The sequence below is a fragment of the Colias croceus genome, chromosome 8 (assembly GCF_905220415.1).
Source record: "Colias croceus chromosome 8, ilColCroc2.1".
In the NCBI taxonomy this organism is placed as follows: Eukaryota; Metazoa; Arthropoda; class Insecta; order Lepidoptera; family Pieridae; genus Colias; species Colias croceus.
In genome coordinates this window covers 7,930,712-7,955,892 of record NC_059544.1, presented here as the reverse complement: position 1 = coordinate 7,955,892, position 25,181 = coordinate 7,930,712, and the positions used below count along the sequence as shown (strand labels likewise).

The following is a 25,181-nucleotide window of genomic DNA, read 5'->3' as shown; positions in this document are numbered from 1 at the left end:
TATTTTTAAGTTAATAAACACACCACACGCTGAAAACTACTCCAATAAAAACTTTTTTTTTTAAATAGCCAGTTGACGGTAAAGCAGTCTTACGCGCATACACCAAAATATACATATGCTCGAAGGACCAAATAACTACATCCTTAAAATCCTTCAATAACGCAGCCTTTACACTATAGACATTTAGATCATCGAAGTACCAAATGTAGCAACGCATCTAGAGCATTAGCTTACAAATATTGGTCCTTCGAACGTAATCGTCTGTTATAGTAACAATGTTCGAAGCGCCAATATTTCTTTTTTAATGACTTTATATCCTCGAAGGAACAATATATGCAGCAAACGGCGGTATTGTCGAGATATTGGTCGTTCGAATATATTAACGTCTCTAATTACTCTTGAGACGTGTTAGAAGGAACAGTATTTAATTTTAATGACGTAAAAATTCCAGATTGGTCCTTCGAAGGACCAATCTCGAATGCTGCAAACGGGGTATTGTCGTAATATTGGTTCTTCGATCGCCAACATTTCGAATGACCTATTCAAAGTCTCAACATGTAAGAAGGACCAGTTTAATTTTTAATTTCTTGTTTCTCGTTAAATCCTCGAAGGACCAATCTCGAATGCAAGAAACGGCGCGGCGGTACTGTCGAAAATTTGGTTCTTCGAACGTATTAATTACTCTCGTTAACTGAAGGATCAATATTTAAGTTTAAGGGTGAAGTTCAAATCCTCGAAGGACCAATGTATGTAGAAAACTGTGATATTATCGAAATATTGGTCGTTCGAACATGAGAATAACTCATTCTTGACGTTAAGATGTTTGAAGGACCAGTGTCTAATCTTTAGAGACGTCACAATGCCTGGAAGATATCGCTTCTTAGCGATAAGGCCGCCTATTTGTACCGCTTCATTGTTTGTGTATTATTTTTGTTTGATTTTGTTTTGTTTTGTGTGTGCAATAAAGTGTTTTTTATTTTTATTTTTTTTTTTATTTAATGCAGCAAACGGCGGTATTGTCAGCGCTAGGGTCGGCTCAGAAGAGCGGCGCGAACGCGTCGGCGTCCGCGTCGTCGGGCTACAGCGGCGGCGCGGGCTCGCCCGGCAGCGCGTGCACGCGGGCCGACAGCAGGTTGTGCAGGATGAACACCGCCGGCTTCGGGCTGCCCTCCATGTCCAGCTCCTGTACGGGACATTTATATTTTACTAACTTCCGCCCTTGTACGTGCATCCCCGTTTTTCCCCGTTCCCGCAAGAATTTCGGGAAATCCTTTCTTAGCGGATGCCTATGTCCTAACAACCTGCATGCCAAATTTCAGCCCGATACGTCCAGTGGTTTGGGCTGTGCGTTGATAGATCACTATATCAGTCATATATTTTATACATTACATTATTAGTTTTAATACACTTTTAACCTAAGGTTTTAAAAAAGCGTGTGTGCCTAGCACACGTGTCAGAAGTAATTTTTTTTGGCACGATTCAAAGATACCAAAATCGTCACCTCACTCCATGATTTGACGTTATTGTCTTGCGACCACATTTAACTCTCAACGCGCCTAAAAAAGTTTTAAGCCCCTAGTACACAATGGCCCATGCTGATCCATTGCAGGCCATTGCCATTGTGTACACGGGGCAATGGTATATGATGGCGGGCAATGGTCTGTCGTGGCGCGCAATCGGGGAGTTGTCGGTTTTTTGGGCACACTTCAAAGGAATCGTGGCGTAGCGTGGCCTGCGGTGTTCACACAATGGGCCATTGTTTAGTTCGTAACCGACCGCTGACCGGATTAGAGCACTTTTTTGTTGCGTACTAGAACTAGAATTTTATTTTTATATTAAAATATAGTATTTGATCGCCTAAAATGTCAGTATCGTGGAGCAATGAAGAAACTTTCAGTTTTATTGATTTATATCAATCTGAGACCTGTACGTCCATCGCAAGTGGCTTGCCAGGCAGCAATGAGACATGGGCCATTGTGTGAACAGCAATTGATCGTGGCCTCCAGTTGTGCATTGCCTGCGCTGGATCAGCATGGGCCATTGTGTACTGGGGCCTTTACATCTGTTTCACTGATTGATTTGCTTTACGAACAAGTACAGTAATCCAAAATTAATGATGGCAGGTGATGGCAGTAGGGAAAGTGAAAATGAAGAAGAGTTCCGATGTATCTAAAATGTCAGAAATAAAGATAATCCCTGATTTTGATTGTTTTTATTTTTTTTGTAATTGTCATAATATTGAAGAATGATCAGTACTGTACAGTAATCCAAAATTAATAATGCGCATGCAAATCTTCGCTAATTGTCGTATTTCCGAAGACACTCGAATCATTGAATCGTAAGAGCCCTAAACAACGAACTTGCATTTTACACCTTGTTCAAAAGAAATAGAAGTCAATTCACGGTCATACACAATCAAAAACAAATCGGGCGGTAGGTGACGGTAGCCTGTCGGTCAAAAAACTCAAAAATCCGTCAGTTGTCTTTAAATATCGGTGGTGACTGCACGTGTTGTCTCTGTGTGGAATAATATAGAGCTGCTATTACGTACCCTTCTTGGTTTTGTTTTTAAAGGTGAATTGAATTAATCGATGAAATGATTTACACAGGTGATGGCAGTAGGGAATGATTTTGATTGTTTTTATTTTTTGTAATTGTCATAATATTGAAGAATGATCAGTACTGTAAATACTTTTGAACTGAGATTTTAATGATAAGATTTACATATATGGTTTAAATATAAACCTGTGTTTGAAAACCATACTTTATACAATATAAATTTTGTGTTATTTTAACCTTCTTTTCTTCCATCATTACACCAGCTTCAGTAAGACACTTTAAAAGTACTATAAAATATTCCAAGTAAATCAATCCAACAAAGATAATATATTCGCAATCGTGGGGTTATACTCGCTATTTACTTACAAGGAATTATCGAAACAAAATCGTTACTTACCTACAAATACATATTAATCTCTTTAAGCACAAAACATATAATTTGACTAAATTATGCATGAAGAAAATGCATTTAACCGCTCTATGTAGATATCATCTTCGGACGCTCCGAGAATATGACAGTTGCCGAACAGTGATGAAGATTTCTATGCGCATTATTACTTTTGGATTACTGTAGCTGATTAGCCAGAAGTGATATGTGAAGATATATTGGAGTTTTATTGACAAGATAGGAAGTCACTCTTAACATCATTTCGCACACAAAGCCAAGTTATTGTATACGAAGTCATCTGTGCCAATTTCGAATTTTCGAACACGCGCCACCTGAACACGTATCCAAACACGCACACGCACATACACCTGCTCTAGCGCGTACACGCACACGTACCAGCGTATCGTCAGCGAAGTGCAGCCAGAGCGCGGCGCGGTCGTCGTCCGCGGAGGCGCGCAGCGCGTGCAGCGGGCGGCGGTACAGCGCGCGCGCGCCGCCGCGCCCCAGCGACCCCGCCGCCTCCCACACGCACACGCCGCCCGCGCCCAGCGACAGCCGCGCGCACGCGCCGCGGTACCGGCAACCTGCACGGACGGAAATTAACAATTACACAAAAATACCTGGAGAGGTCAAGTGTCAAAGGACACTCGGGTGAAACTAACTTGCTTTCTATGTAAGCGAGAGAGAAAGAAAGAGAGAGAGACACAGAAACACGCGCACGACTCACAATTACAACAAAAAATGTTAATACAAGTTTTGTTCTAGCTGTCCAGCTCCTTTACGCAACGCGCGATAAGGAACTTCAAAAAAACAGCATCAACAAAATATAAAAGAAAATAGAATTCATACGATTTAGATAAATTAATGTCTAAAAACAGTTCACTAGCGAATATGCTCTATACCTGTGCCTGTGTTACCATGCATACTCTTTCTCATATTACAGTACATCACATCACACTACACTCAAACATATCAAAAATAGCTGTGCTCCGCGTTTTAACCCGCATTGCTCCGCTCCTGTTGATCTTAGCGTGATGATATGTAGCCTATAGCCTTCCTCGATAAATGGGCTATCTAACACCGAAATAACTTTTCAAATCGGACCAGTAGTCCCTGAAATTAGCGTACTCAAACAACCAAAATCTTCAGCTTTATAATATAGATTTATCAACTTACGGAAAGTGAACTCCGGCTGCGCGCGCACCGCATGATGCGCGCCGTCCACCAGCGCGCCCGCTACCGCAGCCAGGTCGTGCGGGGTGTCCGCTCGCAGCGAGCGCACGACCAGCCCGGCCACAGTGCCGGCGCGCACGCCCAGCGCCGCGGCCCCCGCACCGCCGCGCCGCCACCACGCCAGCCGCGTGGCCGCGAGGCCGAAGCACTCGCTCGGCGCGCACCACGCCTCCGCAGACCAGGGTGCCGCTTCGTATAGTCTGGAATGTGTGGTTGTGTAAATTGAATGTTCTCGCAAAATAATTAAAAGTTATACAACAGAAATATATTAAAACTAGGTTTCCGCCCGCGGCTTCGCCCGCGCAGTCAAAGAAAAACCCGCATAGTTCCCGTCCCGAAAGAAAGGACTTTCTCGGGTATCCAAATATCTCCATACCAAATTTCATGAAAATTGGTTCAGTAGTTTAGGTGTGATTGAGTATAACAGACAGACAGACAGAGTTACTTTCGCATTTATAATTATTAAAATAATATTTTCATAGTAGTAATGTTAACTAAAATATGTTCTAAAAAGAAGGAAATTCTAATAGTTTATCTTGATACATTTAAAAAATAAAAGTGTGTACGTACCTCAATTCACGATCCGTTATTGCAACGAAAGTCGGCACCCATCCTTCTGCTTCGTCTGATTCATCTGAACCAGCAGACGCGCCAACCTGTACAGAAATTATGTCGCTATTCTTTAATCAAAAAATTAGGTTAAATATTTCCTCCATAGATAAATTAAAAAATTGGATTTGAAAGTATTAAAACTAAAGAAATTTTTGTATACATGTTAAGCATAATAAAAATCCCCAAAAAAACTTATAAATTAAAGGATTACAATGAAATCAATATGAAACTATGCATGTAAACAATTTTGTAAGTTCCCTGGATATGAAACAACAACAAGACTTAAATTACATATCATGTGTAATTTATTGTGACATTATGCTGTAACTACACTCACATGTTCACTCGGCGGGCGCCTCGCCAGCCACCCCGCGTGCCGCACATCCCCCATGAGCGGGCGCAACCGTGCCCGAGCCCGCGCCAGCGCCGCCCGGCACGCGCGCCTGGCCGCCGCGTGCAGCGCGCGGTGCCAGCCCGCCGCCGTGTTGCCGCACGCCGCGCGCAACGCGAGCGCGTGCACGCCGTCCGGCGAGTAGATCTCTATCGTGCGCTCCTCTACACAATGTATAAATATAAATAGGTATACATAAAATAAAAACTGCCAAATGTGAAAGTCCAAGTTATTTATGAATCAATACAATATGACACTGCATCTCTTTAAATTTATTTCAATTTTCAAACCGAGTGCAAAGAAGAAAAAATGCAACTATGATCATTATTTTAATGTCAATGTATTTTATGTAAACAACATCCAATTCATATGTTGCATTAATGACTCATTTCAAAGTTAAATATATGTGTGTAATCACAAGTAAGTATCCAGACTACAATCAACACTATTTTAATTCATAAAAGAAAATTACCAGGATCATGATGTCGTAGATTCTTTGCAACGCAAGCCATTAACAGCGGCACATATCTTGTGTCAGCGCGGCGTCGTCGCGGCGAGGGTGGGGACGGGGGAGCCTCCACCATGTACCCTCTCTGCAGTTCCCAACCAACCTCGCTTATAATGGAAGCCTTTCGGAAGTATGGTGTTACTTCTCTGAGATATTTCACTAAAATTATAAGAGAAATGTATCAAATTATTATCATAGTTTGTAACAATGTAGAATATCTATAATATTTATGTAAACCAAAATTATAGATATTTCATAAAATGTCTTTAAATCAATTTTATAGGTAAAATTTCTATAGGTATTTAAATTTTCTAAATTCTCCTACATCACACAAATTAAATCAGAACTATTGTTATCCTTATCGTAATGAGGTCAACCGTCAAAGCATTGAAGCAATTAATGAAATTTGCTCATTACTCATAATAGATGTTAAGTGATGACACAGAGGTCAATTTAGAGCAGGCAGAAGCAAACTCAACTAACTAGAAACATACTAGATTGAGGACTATTTGTTAATGATTGTATGTACTAAACCTTACACTGTAACTACTAATAGATTAAACAGTATTTAAAATGGCTCAGTAAATATTTATATTTTTAGATAATCTGCTTAGTTCAATGGATATTTGGAAATTAGGCTTTATAATGATATAGCAACCTTAAACATTAACTGTGTTAGAAATTATTAAAGAACTAATATACTACTTTTAAAATGTAAATCAACTATAAAGGAATCTGGATAAGAAATTTGCACACGCATAGTAACCATTACTAGTAGCCGGTAGAGTATAAACCTACATTCTTTTAATATAACAATTTATTAATTACCTTCTAACTGAACCATTTTTCCAGCCCGTTTAAGAGCTTTCACAGCTTCTTCGTGAGTTGCATCCTTCAAATCTTCACCATTAACAGATAATATTGCATCACCAACATACAATTGTTCAGTTAGGTCTGCTGCCATTCCCTTAAATATTTTAGATATTAAAATGGGCATATTGTTCTCTATACCTCCTTTTATGGATATGCCAAGACCATTGTTGTCTGATTTAACTACTTGCACGACGCGCTTCTGGTTAGCGATCGCCTCTGGGACCTCGGTGAAATCGCTGTTGGGCGTCTCAACATTGTTGTTGTTTAGAGTGCCATTTAAAGTTGTAGTTGCATCGTAACCATCGTCTAAACAGACGCTAAGGTAATCGTCTTCCAGGGAGCAGTGAACGCGGTACCACACGCCCCGAACTAGGGTTTCCAGTAGTCCTGACCGCACGCAAGTTGCATTTGGACTTTCACTACCACCACTAGATCCTCCGTTTTCCACCATAGTTTCTTTTTTACAAACGCCTGGCTTAAATGTGTAAACACTTAGAATTAAAATTATATTTTGAGTATGAAAGAGTATGTGATCTACATCAAACCATTTTTATGTTTACGTTTTAGATCAAATTGGCATATATACAACATTTAAAATGTATGATATTAGATAATATCACGTAACATCTAAATAAATACAAGATAATTTACACAATCAATAATACAACATAATTATGACATTTCGTATCGTTCCTTCGTTGAATACTACACAGATTAAATAAATTAAACTCCATCACCCATCACAGTCTCACAGATATACGCAAAGTGTGTTGAATGGTGGTTGAATGCTTTAATCTTCCTTTAGCATTAAGTTAAAAATCTAAGTTGATCTTAAGCTTTGATTTGTGCTTTGATTACACATTTCTTTGTGATTTCTTTATTTCTTCCACAGAACAGTTAAAAATAGAAGTGCTCTATTGTCATAATTAATTAATTAGTATGAAAACCACTGTCATAAACCCTGTGGTAAACCCCTACAAGTTAACTATGGCTTATAATGGACAGCTTAATTTTAGTAAAAACTAACAAGTAATTAATTCAGCATTTTAGTGTACCCTCATTTTCTAATTCTTTAGATAATAGTGCGTGAACACTATAGTTACGATAGCGCAGCGTAATTATGAATGTGTGTAATAGAGCTAGGAATGGAATAAGTAAAGTTATTTAAAAAGGTTAAGGCATGAACACACCATAAACACGCCAGCTGATTTTGCAATTTGCAATGACACTTGACAGTATGTCAATTGTCAATCATGAATCTGTCAATTTTCAATAAATAAATGTTTGTATTTGTTGTGAGTTGTGACTTTACATATTTTAATATTTTAATATAATTACAGTTGTTTTATTAAATTTCTGAACCTAATGCCCTTTAAAACCCTGCCATTTGGCATTTATTTATATTTATATTATTAAATAATTTTGAAGTAGAATGGCCAAATGTAGAGCATGTCTTGTGAAAAGTGAAAATGTAGTATTATTTGACGAAATCAGTATATTAACTTTTAATATTTTAACAAATTTAGCTGTAAGTTTATAATAAACTCGAAATAATACCTATATGACCAGTGAAAATTTGCACACCCAATCAATGGGTAGAATGTATTAGCCACATATAATTGTAATTTAAGCATCTATAATTTGTACTATATTCTTGCAAATAAATAAATATAATTTGAATTTGAATTTTAAAACTGAACTAACATGAATTATGTGAGAATCCGTGTTTATTCATTTTGGTTTTAGGTAAGAGAAGATGATGGTCTCCCGCAACATTTTTGCAGTTTATGCTATAATAATATATATAGTTTTGGTCAATTTCGGGAAAGATGTATTTCTGCGGATGCTGTACTAAAGAGTAAAATATCATGTGAAATAGAGGTAAGTTAAAAAATGAGCAAATTAAATTAATAAACTTAATTATCTAAGATAAATGATAACAATACATAATAGAATTAAACATTTTTATATTTTTTTTTTGTTGCAGGTGAAATCAGAAAATACATATGTTACCGATATCAAAATTGAGAACGAAATATTTAATGATGATAACAATTTATATTGTGAGGAAGAATATTTAGAGGGTGAAGACGAAAGTGAAATTGCTATTCAAATTATAAAAAATGAACATGAGACTGGTATGTTTATTTAAATCTTTAGTAGTAGTAGCAAAGTTTTCAGTTATGAAATATTATTTTAATATCATAACTAATATTATAATTGTAAAGAAGAATATATCTTGTAATTGCACTAAAATGAATCAGCCTCACTATTATAATTTTATTCTAGATAAAGAAACAAAAACAAACAGGAGACAAAAAGTATGTCCAAAAAGCAAGGAAATTAATGTAGAAGTGAAAAATAGTAAGTTTTCTTTTCTTTGCTATCATTGTATTAAGACAATTTTTATAATTTATTTTACCCATTTGAAACGAACAATTTTTATAAAATTAATTCAATAATGTACCCATTATCCTTAATATAATTAACCCATTGAGCCCCAATTGGCCTGATCGGTCCAAGACACAATAGATTTTCTATTGTGTCTGTGATTCCAGGGCCTGAGTTATTAAAATAGACTTTCAGAATTAATTATTAGGTGCATGTCAAAACCGTTAGTTAGTTTTTCCATAATTTCCTTGAAATAACTACTGTCATTAGGGGCCATCCATAAAGTACGTCACAACGTAAAGGGGGGGAGGGGGTCGACAAAATGTGACATGGTGTGACAAGGGGAGGGAGGGGTCCTAAGTTTCGTGACATCACATTTCAAAATACTAATCGCGTAATTGGAAATATAAATTAAACTAAAAAATATGTCCAACTCTATCTTAAGGGCAATACGGTTTAAATTGTTTTGTTGACAATTTATATTTATTCATTAGTTTATTTTTTGTTATTGTTTCAAATATTTGATATTATGTTGATTTCATAAAAAAAAGTACTTAATTTAAATGGAAATAAAACTAATTTCGGAACTGCTGTTTTAATTTTTCGATGTTAAATTGCAAAACATGTGACGTCACATTAGGGAGGGGGGGGTCTCAGAAATGTGACCACCTGTGACAAGGACGGGGGGGGGCTTAAAAACTCATGAAATTAGTGTGACGTACTTTATGGATGGCCCCTTAGGCTAGATGAAAATAGACCGAAAATCCAAAAATAGAAGCATAACCTTTCAAACTTAAAATGATTTTGTAAATCAATTCACTTTTGACAGTATTTAAGATGAACACACACAAAAGAATTAAGGCATATAAAATAAAATAAATGAAACTAATTTTGTGTCCACAGATAACTGTGAAAGAGAAACAAGGAAGAAAACATATAACTATGGTAAAAAGGAGAATAAAAAGGAAAAAAAATTGCAGTTTGGTTGTGGTAATTATAACAAAAAATACATATATTTTTTTTATTACCTACCTAATTTAAATAGTTTGGCTCTATATCCATTACATAGGGAACGGGATATTATATTATGTAAGGTGTTTTTTTTTTTTTACTTTTTCTGACACTCTGTCCATGGATTTGGATATCAACAGCTGTATCAATTTATGGATACATTATATCCATATATAATGTATAATGTATCAATTTATGGATACATCAATTCATGGATACATTATATTCATAAATTGAATATCATCATTACCTACAGATTTGAATCAATATAATGAAAAATGAAAATGTCCTTAGTACATAATTATTCTGTTTTTAATATGGGTAGTAGAGATAGTAATTGTACTGTTTATAATAATTAGGGTATATAATATGTACATACTTAAGGCACCCAATTCTTTAATTTTTAGTCACAATACAAAATAACATGTATAATTTCAGGTTTATGTTCAAAAATATTTGAAAATAAAGACAAATATGAGGAGCATGTATTGTATCATAAAAAATATAACAGATGTTCTCTATGCTTCCTAAACTTTAAAGATTGGTGGCAAACATTGACCCATAGGGCAGTGCATGCAGAAGATGGAAAATGTTGTTTTATTTGTAAGAAAAAGAAGAAAAGTATTGCGTCCTTAGAATATCACTATAGAAAGGTGCATTCGGGTGATGAGGTAGTTTCTGTTTAAATTTGTTATTTTAATGCAATATTTAAAACTATTTTTTTTTAAATTATAGTGAGTATATTATAAATAGCCTCATTATGAATGCATCACTTATTTACTTATATTGCTTTAACATGCTCTAACAAAAAGTATTATTTATTTATATAATAATGCTAATACTTTATTTTTAAAGTCCTTGTTGCGTCCGTTTATTTCAACCGACAACGGACTGTGTTTTTTCAGTCGTTTAAGGCGCACCGCTATCATGTGAAATAAACGGACGTCTAAAATCTCTCTCTAACGATACTAAATATGACTGAAACTTTCTTTTACAGAATGTACAATTGGAGTGCAGTATATGCTTTAAAAAATTTGGAGATCCCAGAAAACTAAATAAACATCATTCACGATCACACTCAAATAAAAAGTTTATCTGTGATTACTGCCAAAAAGTGTAATGATATACTTTTTTTAATAAGTTACATTATTATAAAATTAGAAAAGATTAATTTTAACATCTAGTCATCTATCTGTTAGTCTGTACCATTGAATACATATAACATACATATATATAATAATTATTGTTCGGCATTATCTACATAAACATTCTACCCATATACAAACATGGTAACGCACACATTCACGTACTACGTATAATATAGTGAGACAAAGATAGAATATACATTTCAACCATTATCAGAAAAGAGTTAGCAACGTAACCGACTAAACGTTAACCCGGCTAGTTAGCTGACTTCAAACGTAACGTGTTTTTTCGCGTATGCCGTTTCTACCTCAGTTTATACATGTATTCTAATTTCTAAGGTCTGTACTGTCTAGCTTAGCCCAAAATCGTTGTTCTGCCAGTTACTAGTTAAAGTGGCTAGTTTGAATATTATTTACCTATAGTATAGTGGCAAACTGTTTTCATTTTTTTTCTGACAGATTTTCTCACAGGAGATCTATAGAAATTCACTTGAAAACGCATAACAACGAAAAATTCGCTCGATGTAAACAATGCGATTATGCTTCCACCACATTGTCAAATCTTCAGGTAATCAAACTTTGTTTCTATACTATGTATAATGATTATATCAAGTGCTTAGTTTTCATTTTTGTACAAAGTATAAAAATAAAATTTATATATAACACTAGCTTACCGCCCGCGGATTCGCCCGCTTTGTCTAAAACCTAATAAATTATATATTAAAACCTACCTCTTGATCTACCTACTGTATCTATTAAAAAAAACCGCATCAAAATTCGTTGCGTAGGTAGTTTTAAATATTTAAGCATACAAAGGGACATAGGGACAGAGAAAGCGACTTTGTTTTATACTATGTAGTGATGTGTTTATTTTATTAAAATTGCAGAGTCATATTTTACGTAAACATACGGCTGAAAGAGTGTACTGTAATTTATGCTCAAAATGGTTCAAGAATCAGAAATCTTTGGACTCCCATAAATGCCGAGGGCCACTGCTAAAAGTCTGTCCTGTGTGTGGAAAGAAGCAAAAATGCGTAAGTGTCTTCACTATTCTTGACTATACTGTCTATGTTTATCGTCTGCTGTAAAGCCAACTCTTGCAGTAAACAAACAAATGGTTAAACGAATTATTTCTAAGTTGCTGTGCTCCGCGGTTTCAACCGCATTGCTCCGCGCCTGTTGGTCTTTGCGTGATGATATTTAGCTTTTTACCTTCCTCGATAAATGGGCTATCTACACCGAAATAATTTTTACAAATCGGGCCAGTATTTCCTGAAATAAGCGCGTTCAAACAAACAAACAAACTCTTCATCTTTATAATATTAGCAGGTATAGATATTATCTGTGGTAACAGTTAGAAAAGTTAAAATAAATTGTTGCTGGCAGCACTGATTGCATTGATATTTTTGGTTTTATGGCATTCAAATGCTTAGTAAATATTAATTTATAAAGAATAGAAAAAAAAAACAAAATTTCAACAAAAAAGGTCGTGTTCCATCGCTACAATATTGTATTCACTGAAAAGTGTTTCATATTGGTTGAGATGGTTGTTAACGAGCTCTGGCGGGTCACGACTCACGAGTGACTGAGTTGGTCAGGCATCCGCCCCGGAATGGCGCGAAAGGATGCGGGTTCGAGTCCCGCCTCGTGATCGAACTTTTTCTATTCTTTATAAATTTATAGCATCTAGCATGTTAAAAATTTTTCGGATGATTATTGAGGATTGGCAACATTTAAATTTTTTCCAGCGAAATCGTCAAACATATTATAAACTCTTGTTCAACAAATGTTTAATGTGAATATAAGGTTTATCCTACCGAGCCAAAGTCGACCTTATATTAGGTAGAAATAAAATCCAATAGCTATTGTAGGTTGTGTTTTTTTTTTTTTGTTTTTGAACAGTTAACCAGTCATATGAGAACTCATTCTACGGTGGCGAAATTTAAATGCAATAAGTGTCCCGCTGCGTATAAAAGTAAAACTTCTTTAAGAGATCATCTCGATAAACATGCGGGAACTCCTAGAAAACAATGTGAGTTTTGTCTGAAGGCCTTCTATAGCGGTGCGGTGCTCATTAAACATCGTAGGATACATACAGGTTTGTACATAACTATACTAATAGAATTGAAAAGTCTGTTTCTAATATTAATAGCGGCTTTTTACTTATTCTTTATTCTTAAAAAAAATTCTGAATTTCAGGTATTAAACCATATGTGTGCCACGTTTGCAAGAAAGCATTTACAGGAAACAATAACTTAAAAGTGCACATGCGAATACATGGAGAAGACTTAATAAAAAAGAAGATAAAGGAAGACGTGAATCAGGAAGAATTTCATAAAAACTTTTGTTAATAATTGTTAATTGTAAATGGTTGAATAAATAATATAAACAAACATCGTTTTCAAATCATTTATTTTTATAAATTATTCGCCATAGAAATACGGTTTTACATCTAGGTAAAAAAAGTAAATGTATCACATACAAAAAAGTCTTTGGCAAGTACAGAACGTGTACCGTGGTTTTACTTAAGCGATAAATATAAGAAAGTAAAAATGGTAGGTATCAACATCTACAGTACAAAATTTCACAAACGTACACTGAATAACAAATAAAGGTATAGGGAATAATAATGTAAGGTAACAAAGTTGTCGGTAAATGTGAACCGTTTTATTTATAATTTGCGACAAAACACACGACCATCCGCTCAGTTTCATCACAATTAATGTAATAGAAATATATTTACATGAGATGGGTGTTAAGTATTTATTTTTGTGTTATGAAACTAACCATGAAGTCACTATGATTAAATTGAATGAAAACGCACAAGTGCTACCAGAGGAGTAAGACAAGTGGCTTTCGTTTAGCGTAACGTTTGATAGAATAGATTATGAATGTATGAGATTGACATAAGCTGTAGATAAATGTATCGACAGCTTACGTCAATCTCATACATTCATAATCTATTCTATCAAACGTTACGTTAATAGAAGGCCACTTGTCTAGGGGGGCAGATATGTAAATGGTAAGTACGTAAATGTGAACGTCAACAAATTGATAATATACATTGATTCAAATTTTATGATTTCCGAAATCCGAATCCGAAATTATCCTAAAGTAACAAATTTTCTGAATATTTTTATTTCATCAGAAATGTATGATACTGATAGCTTTTGTGTAGATAAGTCTCAAGATTCTTACCTATAAACACCAACATCATATAAATGCTAAAAGTGGTTAATGTTTAAATATTTAAGGTGTACAAAAACTTTTCACACGTGCGTAGCTGCTCCAAATTAGATCTCAATGAAAATATATGAAGTGAACGAAAGTAATTTCAGTTCGCGACTGTATTTCAATTAATGGCAACACTTAGAAAAGTATTAAAGACGCTGTCAACTTGTGCATTAAAAATATTAAAAAGGCAAGTATCCTTGACTAAACAATTTTGAGCGTGATATGCATAGAGGTTTTATAGAGTAGGGGAGACATAGCTACCTTCAAAAAATTAAAATTAAGAAATGACATTTACCTGTATCGACATTACTAAATAAATGATTTTATTGTGCTACTCCTTTTTTACGTGCGATTATAGCCAAGGATTGGGTCCAAAATTTTCGCTCTGTTTCTAACTCCCGACCCCCTCTAAAGGTCCGACTCCCCCATTCTATATTACCTGTATGGTGATATGCAAGAATAGTTTAACTTAAAAACTATTGGCAGTGTTCAATTTCACATAATTTTAGTATAATGGTATGTTATTAGAAATTATTTTCGTTGTTGAGTTTATAACTAAGGCTGGATGAATAACTGCAACTATCTCCACATGAATTAACAACATTATAACTAAAACAATAAATATGTTACTTACTTTAATTAGAAATCGAGCATTCACGATACATGTCATCGCATCAATTCCTAAATTAGGACGCTAAATTATTATTAATCAGGAGAATAGAATACCTTAAAAAAGGAAAAAATTCTAACTAGTAATAAATTCAGTGCCATGTCTTTTGTCTTTCTTCTATCGCATTTCTAAATAATAATACTAAAAATAGGACATAAATTAGGAATACAATTTCCTAATTGGATAAATCATAAGTACATCGAGTGATTTATTGTTACATAATATTTAATCCTATGTTAAATTCCCGATTATTTATTTATTTTAAATAATAATTCGGTAAACAAAAAATAATAAAAATAGTAATAATCATAAATATGTTATGAGTAATTTAAGTTTTAGTTGCCTCATCTGTAAATTTGCACCTTTGTCAATTCCAGTATAATCAGAAACCCATAATTAAAATCAAATAATTTTCTACATTACGAAAATGTAAACAGCATGAAACTCAGTCAAAAAAATAGTGTAAGCATAGACTAGCCTATGTATGCAAAAATATAACGAATCTAAGGGCGGCCGTACACGGACCGCTCGAGCAGTTAACGGCTGAGCGACGTACACGGACGGCTCGAGCGGTTGGCGTCAACTGCTCGAGCCGTCGATTGTTGACCGCTCGAGCCGTCGCTACCAACCGCTCGAGCGGTTGATTTTTTTGACTAGTCAAGTCATTGATTTTCAGGGGGGAAGGGAACCGTCGACGGCTCTAGCGCAGTCAACGGCTCGAGCAGTCAGTGTATGCCTCACGACCGCTCGCGAGCCGTCAACGGCACGGTGGAATTTCGTCATGCAGTTGACGGCTTGAAGCGGTCGCGACGGCTCGAGCCGTCACGTGTACGGCAGTGAATGAATGCCTATAGTTCACCGCGCGGTCGCGGCTTCAAGCGGTTGGTCTCAACTGCTTGAAGCGGTCCGTGTACGGCCGCCCTTATATCGACAAAAAAACTGAAATAGACAAAGCAGAATGTCTATATTATGGAGTGTAGAGATAAGAATATTTGTAGTATTGTAACATAAAATAAAGAGTCCCCAAATCACTAAGATTCCGACATCGCATGGGCATTTAGAGTAACCAGCTGGAAAAAGTATACTTACCTATTATTTACGTATTCCAAAATTAATTAATACGTAACTAAACATTTTAACTGATTTGCAATATTTTTAATAATGCATGTCTTATTCCTTTGGCACCGCAACAACAACTCAACATGTTGATCTCCTTTCCTCTGCACTCCATAATTTTGATTTAAAAAAGCAGATGTCAGAAACTTAGGAAGACTTTTCTCTGTCATATTTTCTCGTCTATTCTCTATTGTAAATTTAAACCGTATAAAACTTTATAAATTGCACTATCCTTCTGTGAAAATTTCGAGTATTTTTTTCTAATTCATCGCTAAGTACATCTATTTCAATATAAATTAACCAACATTTGGTCCTTCACAAAGCGCTTGGAAATTGTTTTTACGAAAAACAAAATAAATAATAATCTACTAAAATAAAGTGACTATTGAAAAAATAAATAAGGCGGTTTCCTAATCTTAAACTAGCGTGTACCTATTAGCAATAGCAGTGATAATTTACTTACATCTAAGTCACAAATTTCGGCCGAGAGTAAATTTTAACATTTAATAACGTTACTATCGCATTTGCGTATTCAACACAACTCGTATTAAATTTAATAATTTATTTCTGACGGATGTTTAATATTTTCGTATCAAATTTATGGACGCAAACGCAATAGTGACGATAGCAATCAACATACATAAATGGAATACCACAAATCTCCATCTAGGTACCGTTCCAACTATCTAGCGTTCAATTAAATTTCATTCCCAAAATGGGTGTTGGGTATTCGGACGATAGTTTCCTTAGTGCCTACTTTATCTGTATCTATGAGGGAGCCGGAGCTGTGTTTTTTAGTTTTCGGCGCGAGAGGAGGTACTTCGCTGCAAGTGGAAAAGTTGTCGTCGTTTCTCGAACTACCCGCAGTGCTGAATTTCTTTAAACTGCCCGTCGCTAGGGAACCGTTGGAGGAGGAGCAGTGAGGTGGAAGAAGTGGAACCCTTTCTTGAAGCTCCCGGCTCGAGGTCGGTTTAAAACCACACGCGCTAGTGTTATCTGGTGGTACTGTCTCTGGACAACCTCCCATTTGGATCCAATCTTGAATCCTGTAAACGAAATTAGATGACATCATTTTTACGTATATTCAAATAACATTTCAATACTAAGCTCTAAAATTATTTGATATGTTTCTGAAGCTTAGATATGTCTGATATTGGACCTACATAGAATATAGATAGATCATAGACAAAAGTGCATTCATTGACAAAAGTGCTGATGTTGCGCTTGCTTTTGAATATTTTTTTAGTAGTGTCCCTGTTAGTATTACCGAAAAATTAAATTCGTCATCAGCGCTTGCGGAGTCCTACTTGAGGGACCATGTTGCTGAGTGTAATGTATTATTTGAATTGCGACATGTGACTGCAGAGGAAATTGTTAAAACTTTTAAAACATTAAACTTAAAAAAAACATGTGATCTCTGGGGAATGTCTGTAAATTTAGTAAATAATATTATAGAAAACATTGCCAACCACTTAGCGTTTATATTTAATCAATGTTGTGACTGTGGTATATTCCCTGATTTATTAAAGTTAAGTAAAGTAATTCCTTTATTTAAAAGTGGTGACCAGGAAGACTGTAATAACTATAGGCCAATTTCCATTTTACCAACTTTGAGCAAAGTCTTCGAGAAATTAATTTTAAACCAATTATGTAGTCATTTTGTATCAAATGGTTTACTGCACGCCAAACAGTTTGGTTTCACAAAGGGGCGCTCTACTACTGATGCTGGAATAGCTCTTTTGTCACATATATATAAAGCATGGGAAAATTCAAAGAATGCTTTAGGGATATTCTGTGACCTTTCTAAGGCTTTTGACTGTGTAGAACATACCACTCTATTACGGAAACTAAATTTTTATGGTATTAAAGGTTTATCTCAGGACCTCATAGCTTCATATCTTCAGAACAGGGTACAAACCGTTGTTGTTAATGGAGAGAAATCTCGCGGTGCGCCGATTAACATAGGTGTTCCGCAGGGATCTATCTTAGGACCGTTTTTGTTCTTAGTATATATTAATGACCTACCTTATTATTTGCAGGATATGTGTGAAATAGTACTGTTTGCAGATGATACCTCATTAATATTTAATGTGGATAGACATGACTCAAACGTTGACGAAGTAAACTCTGCTCTTTTACGCATATCCAATTGGTTCACTGCTAATAATTTATTATTAAATGCAAAAAAAACAAATTGTGTAGAATTTATCCTTCCAAATGTAAAAAAGGTAAAAAGGGATATTATTTTAAACGGGGAGGTATTATACCCTGTGGATTCTACTGTTTTTCTTGGATTGACACTAGATGAGAAGTTACAATGGGGGGCCCATGTTGCCGCCACCGCTGCTAAGCTTAGTTCAGCTGCATATGCAGTTCGAAGAATAAGGCATCTCACCGGTGTAGACACGGCTAGATTGGTTTATTTTAGCTACTTTCATAGCATTATGTCCTATGGAATTCTTCTATGGGGCAGGGCTGCAGATATTGAAACTATATTTATATTACAGAAAAGAGCCATACGCTCTATATATAATTTACGTGCTAGGGACTCACTAAGAGATCTCTTTAAGAATACTGGTATCCTCACTGTACCATCACAGTATATATTTAATAATATTTTATATGTACACAAAAACGCAGACTTACACACAAGAGTAGGAGATAGACACTGTTATGGCACAAGGAACAGAAATAAAATTGAAATGCCATTTTACCGGTTAGCTAAAGTTAAAAATTCATTTATGGGTCAAGGTATACTTTTTTACAACAAAATTCCTCATAGTATTAAAGAGTTTAGTAGTGCTAAATTTAAGAATTATGTAAAAAACGTCTTAGTTCAGAGAGCCTATTACAGCATTAAGGAATATATGGAAGATAAAAACCCATGGAGGGTTGTCGCGTGAGAACCGCAGGACAGTTCTTTGGCATATTATGATAATATATACGTACGGTTACTTACATATTTTGTAAAATTAAATTGTAATACTGAAATGATTTAAAAGAGCAACTATGGAGTTTCTTGCCGATTCTTCTCCATAGATACTGCTTTCCGAATCGGTGGTAAATGATAAAAATATGTATTGACGTTTCAAAAGTGCTTCTCGAAGAAGTCTAATTGAATAAATAAATGTTTGAGTTTGAGTTTAGACAACAAATTGTTATACGAAATCGCGTTTCAAACTAACGCAGTAAAGAAATTTAAATTAATGATTAATAGAAGTATTTACAATCAAAAGATAAATATAATCAAGTATAAAACCAGGTTATTGATTACGATAGGTAGTTTGTTGACCCTACGACACTATTGTGGCTAGCCTGTAATTTGATGCGACGTCTCTATTCTATATCTATATGTTTAAATGTATAAAGGAATTTATGTGATTGTTAGTTCAATCTTTACTCATAGAAAAACTTTATGAAAACAATTGTTAAGCATGAGAGAAAACACTTTATAAATTTCATGACTAAATGCAAATATCTACTTATTAAAAAACTACTCTTGCATGATTAACTTTCTCCTTATAAAAATTACAGACTTATTACATGAATTTCTAATTCAACTTTCATACAAAAATGTTTGTTTTCAATAAATTGCTTATATAAAAAATTATCAGATTTATTAAACTATTGAGTACAATACCAATTTAATAATTTCGACAAATTATCATTATGACAATAAAAAAACCAAATTTAACTTGTTAAATATTTTTGAACATTGACCTATATGACCCAGAAACCGCAATAATTGTAGTTAATTATTTTAAAATAAATAAATAATAACTGTAAACACGAAAGAGTACTATGGCCGTCTTTCCGTGTCGTATAGGATAAATCAATGAAAAATTTGTAGATAAACGTTTGGCACAAGAAAAAACTTTAATTTTTGCCCGACAAAAAAAAATTGGAGACTAAGATACTTTACTCAAAAGTTAAATATTTACATCAATAAAAAAACGAAATTCATCAATGCAAGGAAATGAAACGAAAAAGACTTACCGATTGACAATTTCCTCGAAGTTGGGTCGTCTCTGCGGCGTGTGTCTCCAACACTCACGCATAAGCGCGTACATGGGTGGAGGACACCCGGTGGGGGCCGCTAGCAGTTCGCCCCCACGCACCATTGATATTACCTCCTGGTTGCTAAACCTATGTGCAAATAATAATAATTCATTAGTTATTTAATTATTTTCATAAAAACCCCACTACATACTTAATAAACCATTTTTAAGTGAATGGAGGGTTTAAGATTTTAACTGCCAAAAATCCGAAAATTATTTCATCAAAATATGAAATAACAAAATTCCTTAATTATAAATACATAAATAAAAACAAACCCGTAATATGGTTGTAGTCCGTAACTGTAGATCTCCCATAACACTACACCATAGGACCATATATCACTTTCTGTAGTAAATTTACCATACAGAATAGATTCTGGCGGCATCCAACGCACAGGAAGTAAGCTTTTTGATTGCACCTATGAAAAAAATTGTATTAATGACGCTAAGTTATTTATCTTAAAAAATATGATATAATTGGTATTTGACTCACTCTGTAATAATCGGAACTGTAGATATCTCTTGATAAACCGAAATCGGATATTTTAACAATAAAATCATCCGAAACTAAACAATTTCTTGCTGCCAAGTCTCTATGAACATAGTGATGAGAGGCAAGATACTGCATTCCGGAGGCGATATTATTTGCAATGTTCAGTAAGCGCATGGGAGGCAATCCTTTTCCAGAAGGTGGTGCCCGGCCCATTAAAAATTCATGCAGGTCTCCACGAGCCATGAATTCAAACAGCATACACAGTGGCTCCTCTCGTAAAGCTACTCCTACAATACAAACAATATTTTCGTGTGTCAGCTCTGAAATTAAATCAATTTCTCGTCTAAAGTCAGCTTTTGTTTTAGCTGATGCATTCTCCTTTAATGCCTTCACCGCAACATATTGTGTTTCGCCATTCTTTTTAAGTGCACCTTTGTAAACTTTACCAAATGCTCCTTCGCCCAATTCTTCAAGAAACTTGATCTGTGATAAGGAGTATTGAGGTACACGGAGCACACCATTTCCTCTAACATTTCTTGTCAAATGAGGCTGAGTGCCATTGTTCTGATTTGTCAATAAATCATTCATTTCTATGGGAGAATTAAGTCTTGAATCACCATATATATTTTTATCTGCATTTGGCAAATTTATATCCCTTATAGTGGATGCACTACCTTTTCGCTTTCGTCTCAGGACGCATGCTATAAATCCACCAATTACTAGAATTAGGAAAAAGAATATGCCAAGAATGTATATCCAGATTCTATGAGCACACTTAGGTATGTCACATAGCTGTTCAGTTTTGCCATCATTGTCAATAACACACCATGGTTGCGATTTCATTCCACCAGGGTTTCTGCAATAGCTATGCCGACCAGCTAATTCTGGATAATCTGACATCCTAATGTGCATCTGCTTTGACCACGCTACACAGGGCATTCCATTGTTAGCTACATTCACTCTCCCCAAGTAACCACTACCATCTTCCCAATAGCATTCATCATCGGAGAGTATTAAAGTGCCTATACCAATTTCTAAGCAACCAGGATCGTCTTCTGGCAAATCTTGGCATTCTTCTAGTGTCAACTGTTGTCCAATATGTGGATGTCTCTTTGCAATAGCATATTCTGTTTGACAGAGTTCATTCTCCAATATCTCACAATCTTGTTTACATACTCGTCTCAGTATTGTTGAATTATATCTAAAGTTGAAAATGTCTACAGACATATTACTATTGGCCAATTGAGGCTGTAATCCATTTGGCATTGTATCATATACAACTTTTGGAATATCATTAATATTACCTTTTTCTGAGTCAGGGTGCAATTTAAATATCTTCTTTGCTTCAATGAAAAATTTCTCATTTGTAACAAAAGGATGCCTACATATAGGAAATGTTGAGTAACAGAGACTGGGAAGGGCATATTGTTCACAATGAGAACTAATCTCATTTGAATATTTAGTCACTTGGAATGCTTTATGTAATTTATCTTCTAAAGCTGCCTGTGTTGTATTATACGGTATGTAAACAAATTGACCACTGAGATGGGACTTGCATACTTTTCCTACATATTCTTGGCATATAGGCTCCAATACTTGAACCACTGTTAAATTGCTACTTGCAACATTGTCTTGAGCAATCATTCCTTCTGACACCAAATTTGGTGTTGTTTTTATATCAACTATAAATTCATTACCATCATCACTACTGGGCAATATGGATGTAGAAAATTCATTATTTTCTACATTAACACTATCAACAATTAATCTAGAAGTCAATTTCTTCTCATAATTTTGCTTTATAACACATGTATAATTGCCTTCATCAGCCCTGGTTAAATTTTTTATTTTTAGAGTAGTGCCTATGGTATCAATTGTTTTATCAACTTTAGTTAAAATTTTTGTCTTTATGTTTTCAATTATAGCTCTGTTATCTTTTAACCAGTAAACTTTCACATTCTTCATTAAATTCTGGATGATGTGATCTGGTGGTAATTCCTTCAGTGATGTTTCTATGCCTTCTTTATTTTTAGTGAATTTCTCAACTTTTGTAAAATTCATAATAGCCTCACATTTTAACCGAACATCCGTACCTGGTGCTTTCTTTATTAGAGGTGCTAATGTTTTAGCAAAATAAATATCCAGTTGAATATTCCATACTTTTTGCTCCGATGAAAAATTAGATTTCAGCAACGATAACGACTCGCCCTTCGATATTACAGGTTGGCTTTTGTATAAAACAGTAACAATAACTACAATGTAAACGAATTTCATGATTAAACATCACTTCAATCCTTGTGCGTTAATAATAACACATATATTATATATAGAGCCAAACGGGCCATTTAGACCTTCTTAAATCTCTTACAAGAGAACGTCAGTTGTTGATTTTCATTTTACTTTGCATTTCACAGAAATCAATTATGAATTTGCAAAAATTGCCCGAAAAACAAATAACATAGGCGCGCAGCACAGCCGAAACCTGAATGCTATGCTATCTAGATTATAGTCATAACATTAAACATTTGCCAAAGATCTCGTTGTTTATACTTTATCCACTATATTATTCACCAAGCGCTCAGAAAAATAGTGACTTCGAAATAAAAATCTAAAGAACTGAGTTTCTGAGTATGGCAACTTATAGATACAATGTCAAAGTAATCAATTGATTATTATCACAGATAAGATATAGTACTATTAATATAGTATTATATTATCTGTGATAATACTAAACTAGTGAAATAATTAAACAATAATTATTAAATAGGATATCCAGGAACCACTCAATCAATTATTAATAAAAATATATGTCAATCAAATATATATAAATCAATTATTAAATTTGCGTTATCTCATGCGCCTATAGAGCAGTTTTGTTTAAAAAATAAACTTGAAGAGAGAATGCTTTTAGAATGTGCACGGTACGATCTCATCTAAGAACCTATCCAGTGGCCGCGCTGAATAAGGCCCTACTTACCAATAAATAAATGTAAACCAGCCACAAAACTTCTAATAGTTTTTACTTATCTGTGATCATATGCATTGACACTTGATTGACACTTTACAAATGACAGATCCGACTTCCGAGGTTACAGATAAAATAATATTAAAACTCAAAACTACCTAGGTAGGTATTGAAAAACACTACATTTTCATAATTATTGTTCCGTCACTGTTCCGTGTTCTTTACCGATTGTCGTTACCTAGTTTTTGTCATTTGTTGAAATTGTTAACTTTTTAAAGTTTTATAAATAAGACTATATTGTAATACAATGCCAAAGAATAAGAAACAAAAAGACGATAGTTCAAGTAGCGATAGTGATGAAGGTCCAGTAGATGTAAGATTTAAATTATAAATTTTCTTTCCACGTTTCATAGGCATATTTTCAGATAAAATTATTTCTATTTTTACTTCACCTGTTTCTTGAGTTATATTAAGTTTATCTGAGGTGTTATCATGTACTAAGCCGGTAACCTAAAAACATAACATTAACAGATGTGTGTTTTCATTTGAAATATTTTGTTTTCCTAGTAGGGTTAGGGTTAGCGTATATTCTCGAAAAGTGGAAAATTTCGTTTTTTTTTTCAAATAAGAATTAACATATCTCATTTTTTGATAATTTTTATATTGTGTATTGTACCTATTTTGTATTTATTTTACAGAGGAATCCTCCGCCAGAAAAGAAGGCAAAGACCAGTTCACGGACGGATGACAAAGAACCTACTTGGGTGCTTCAAGGCAAAAAATTAGTTAAAGTGAGAGAATTTAAAGGAAAAGTATATGTTGATATCAGAGAATTTTATGAGAAGAATGGAGAACTGTTACCTGGCAAGAAAGGCATTTCCTTGCAGCCTGATCAGTGGAGGAAGTTATTGTCATTAGGCGATGAAATAAATGATACAATCAGTTCCATGTGTTAAGATGTTCATTTTGTTACAAGTTAAATAAATCTTTAAAATAAAATGTTTTTAATTTACACTAGCCACTTGTCTCAAAAAATAGCATATGTTACTTGGATAAAGAATATTATCTCTTATGTGGTAGTTTTTGAAAGGCAAAATAATTTTCAAAACCTTCAGTTCAGTATTTCCTGAGACTACTCGATAGAGCCTTACAAAACTACCTGTAATGTTAGTTTAGATATAGGTTTTCTGTATAAACTACTAAACTGAAGAAGAGATGTTCATTCCTTTACAATTTAATAAAATTAATGACATGTTTTTCTATATTGCTGTAATAAATCTAATAATACAATTCTCGTGTCACAGTTTTAGTTGCCATACTGCTCCGAAACAGCTGGACCGATTCTCATGAAATTTTCTGTGCATATCGGGTAAACCTGAGAATCAGCCAACATCTATTTTCCATATGTACCACGGGCGAAGCCGGGACGGGCCGCTGGTTCAATATATGTATAAGTATAGATAAATAAATTGAAATAAAAACACATATTGATCATAAATACAAATTTAATTTTATCAATAACAACACAGGGTTA

General features: G+C 34.6%; 4 protein-coding genes across 5 annotated transcripts; 2 read left to right on the top strand and 2 right to left on the bottom strand.

Moving 5' to 3' along the window:
• Positions 1-292: 292 nt before the first annotated feature.
• Positions 293-7,251, bottom strand: LOC123693878 (beta-1-syntrophin). Its single transcript, XM_045639142.1, has 7 exons — positions 6,520-7,251; positions 5,656-5,850; positions 5,130-5,347; positions 4,751-4,836; positions 4,124-4,380; positions 3,344-3,531; positions 293-1,183 (listed from the first exon to the last, which is right to left on the bottom strand). Exons 1-7 carry the CDS (start codon positions 7,013-7,015, stop codon positions 1,079-1,081), a joined length of 1,545 nt encoding a protein of 514 aa, XP_045495098.1. The 5' UTR covers positions 7,016-7,251; the 3' UTR covers positions 293-1,078.
• Positions 7,252-7,854: 603 nt separating this feature from the next.
• Positions 7,855-13,474, top strand: LOC123693879 (zinc finger protein 595-like). Of its 2 annotated transcripts, none has more exons than XM_045639144.1 (11): positions 7,855-8,092; positions 8,311-8,445; positions 8,552-8,702; positions 8,854-8,925; positions 9,859-9,945; positions 10,405-10,637; positions 10,964-11,082; positions 11,571-11,679; positions 11,999-12,145; positions 13,014-13,209; positions 13,311-13,474. In XM_045639144.1, the coding sequence occupies exons 1-11, from the start codon at positions 7,997-7,999 to the stop codon at positions 13,460-13,462; spliced, it is 1,497 nt and encodes a 498-aa protein (XP_045495100.1). In that variant the 5' UTR covers positions 7,855-7,996; the 3' UTR covers positions 13,463-13,474. The 2 variants fall into 2 exon arrangements, with proteins under 2 accessions (XP_045495100.1, XP_045495099.1); XM_045639143.1 differs by having other exon boundaries at positions 8,854-8,928.
• A 2,384-nt stretch (positions 13,475-15,858) lies between these two features.
• Positions 15,859-23,264, bottom strand: LOC123693867 (tyrosine-protein kinase transmembrane receptor Ror). The gene is made up of 4 exons (XM_045639127.1): positions 20,683-23,264; positions 20,466-20,608; positions 20,128-20,277; positions 15,859-17,177 (listed from the first exon to the last, which is right to left on the bottom strand). The coding sequence occupies exons 1-4, from the start codon at positions 22,954-22,956 to the stop codon at positions 16,829-16,831; spliced, it is 2,916 nt and encodes a 971-aa protein (XP_045495083.1). The 5' UTR covers positions 22,957-23,264; the 3' UTR covers positions 15,859-16,828.
• A 554-nt stretch (positions 23,265-23,818) lies between these two features.
• Positions 23,819-24,646, top strand: LOC123693899 (RNA polymerase II transcriptional coactivator). The gene is made up of 2 exons (XM_045639167.1): positions 23,819-24,020; positions 24,346-24,646. The coding sequence occupies exons 1-2, from the start codon at positions 23,955-23,957 to the stop codon at positions 24,601-24,603; spliced, it is 324 nt and encodes a 107-aa protein (XP_045495123.1). The 5' UTR covers positions 23,819-23,954; the 3' UTR covers positions 24,604-24,646.
• The last annotated feature ends 535 nt before the right edge of the window (positions 24,647-25,181 follow it).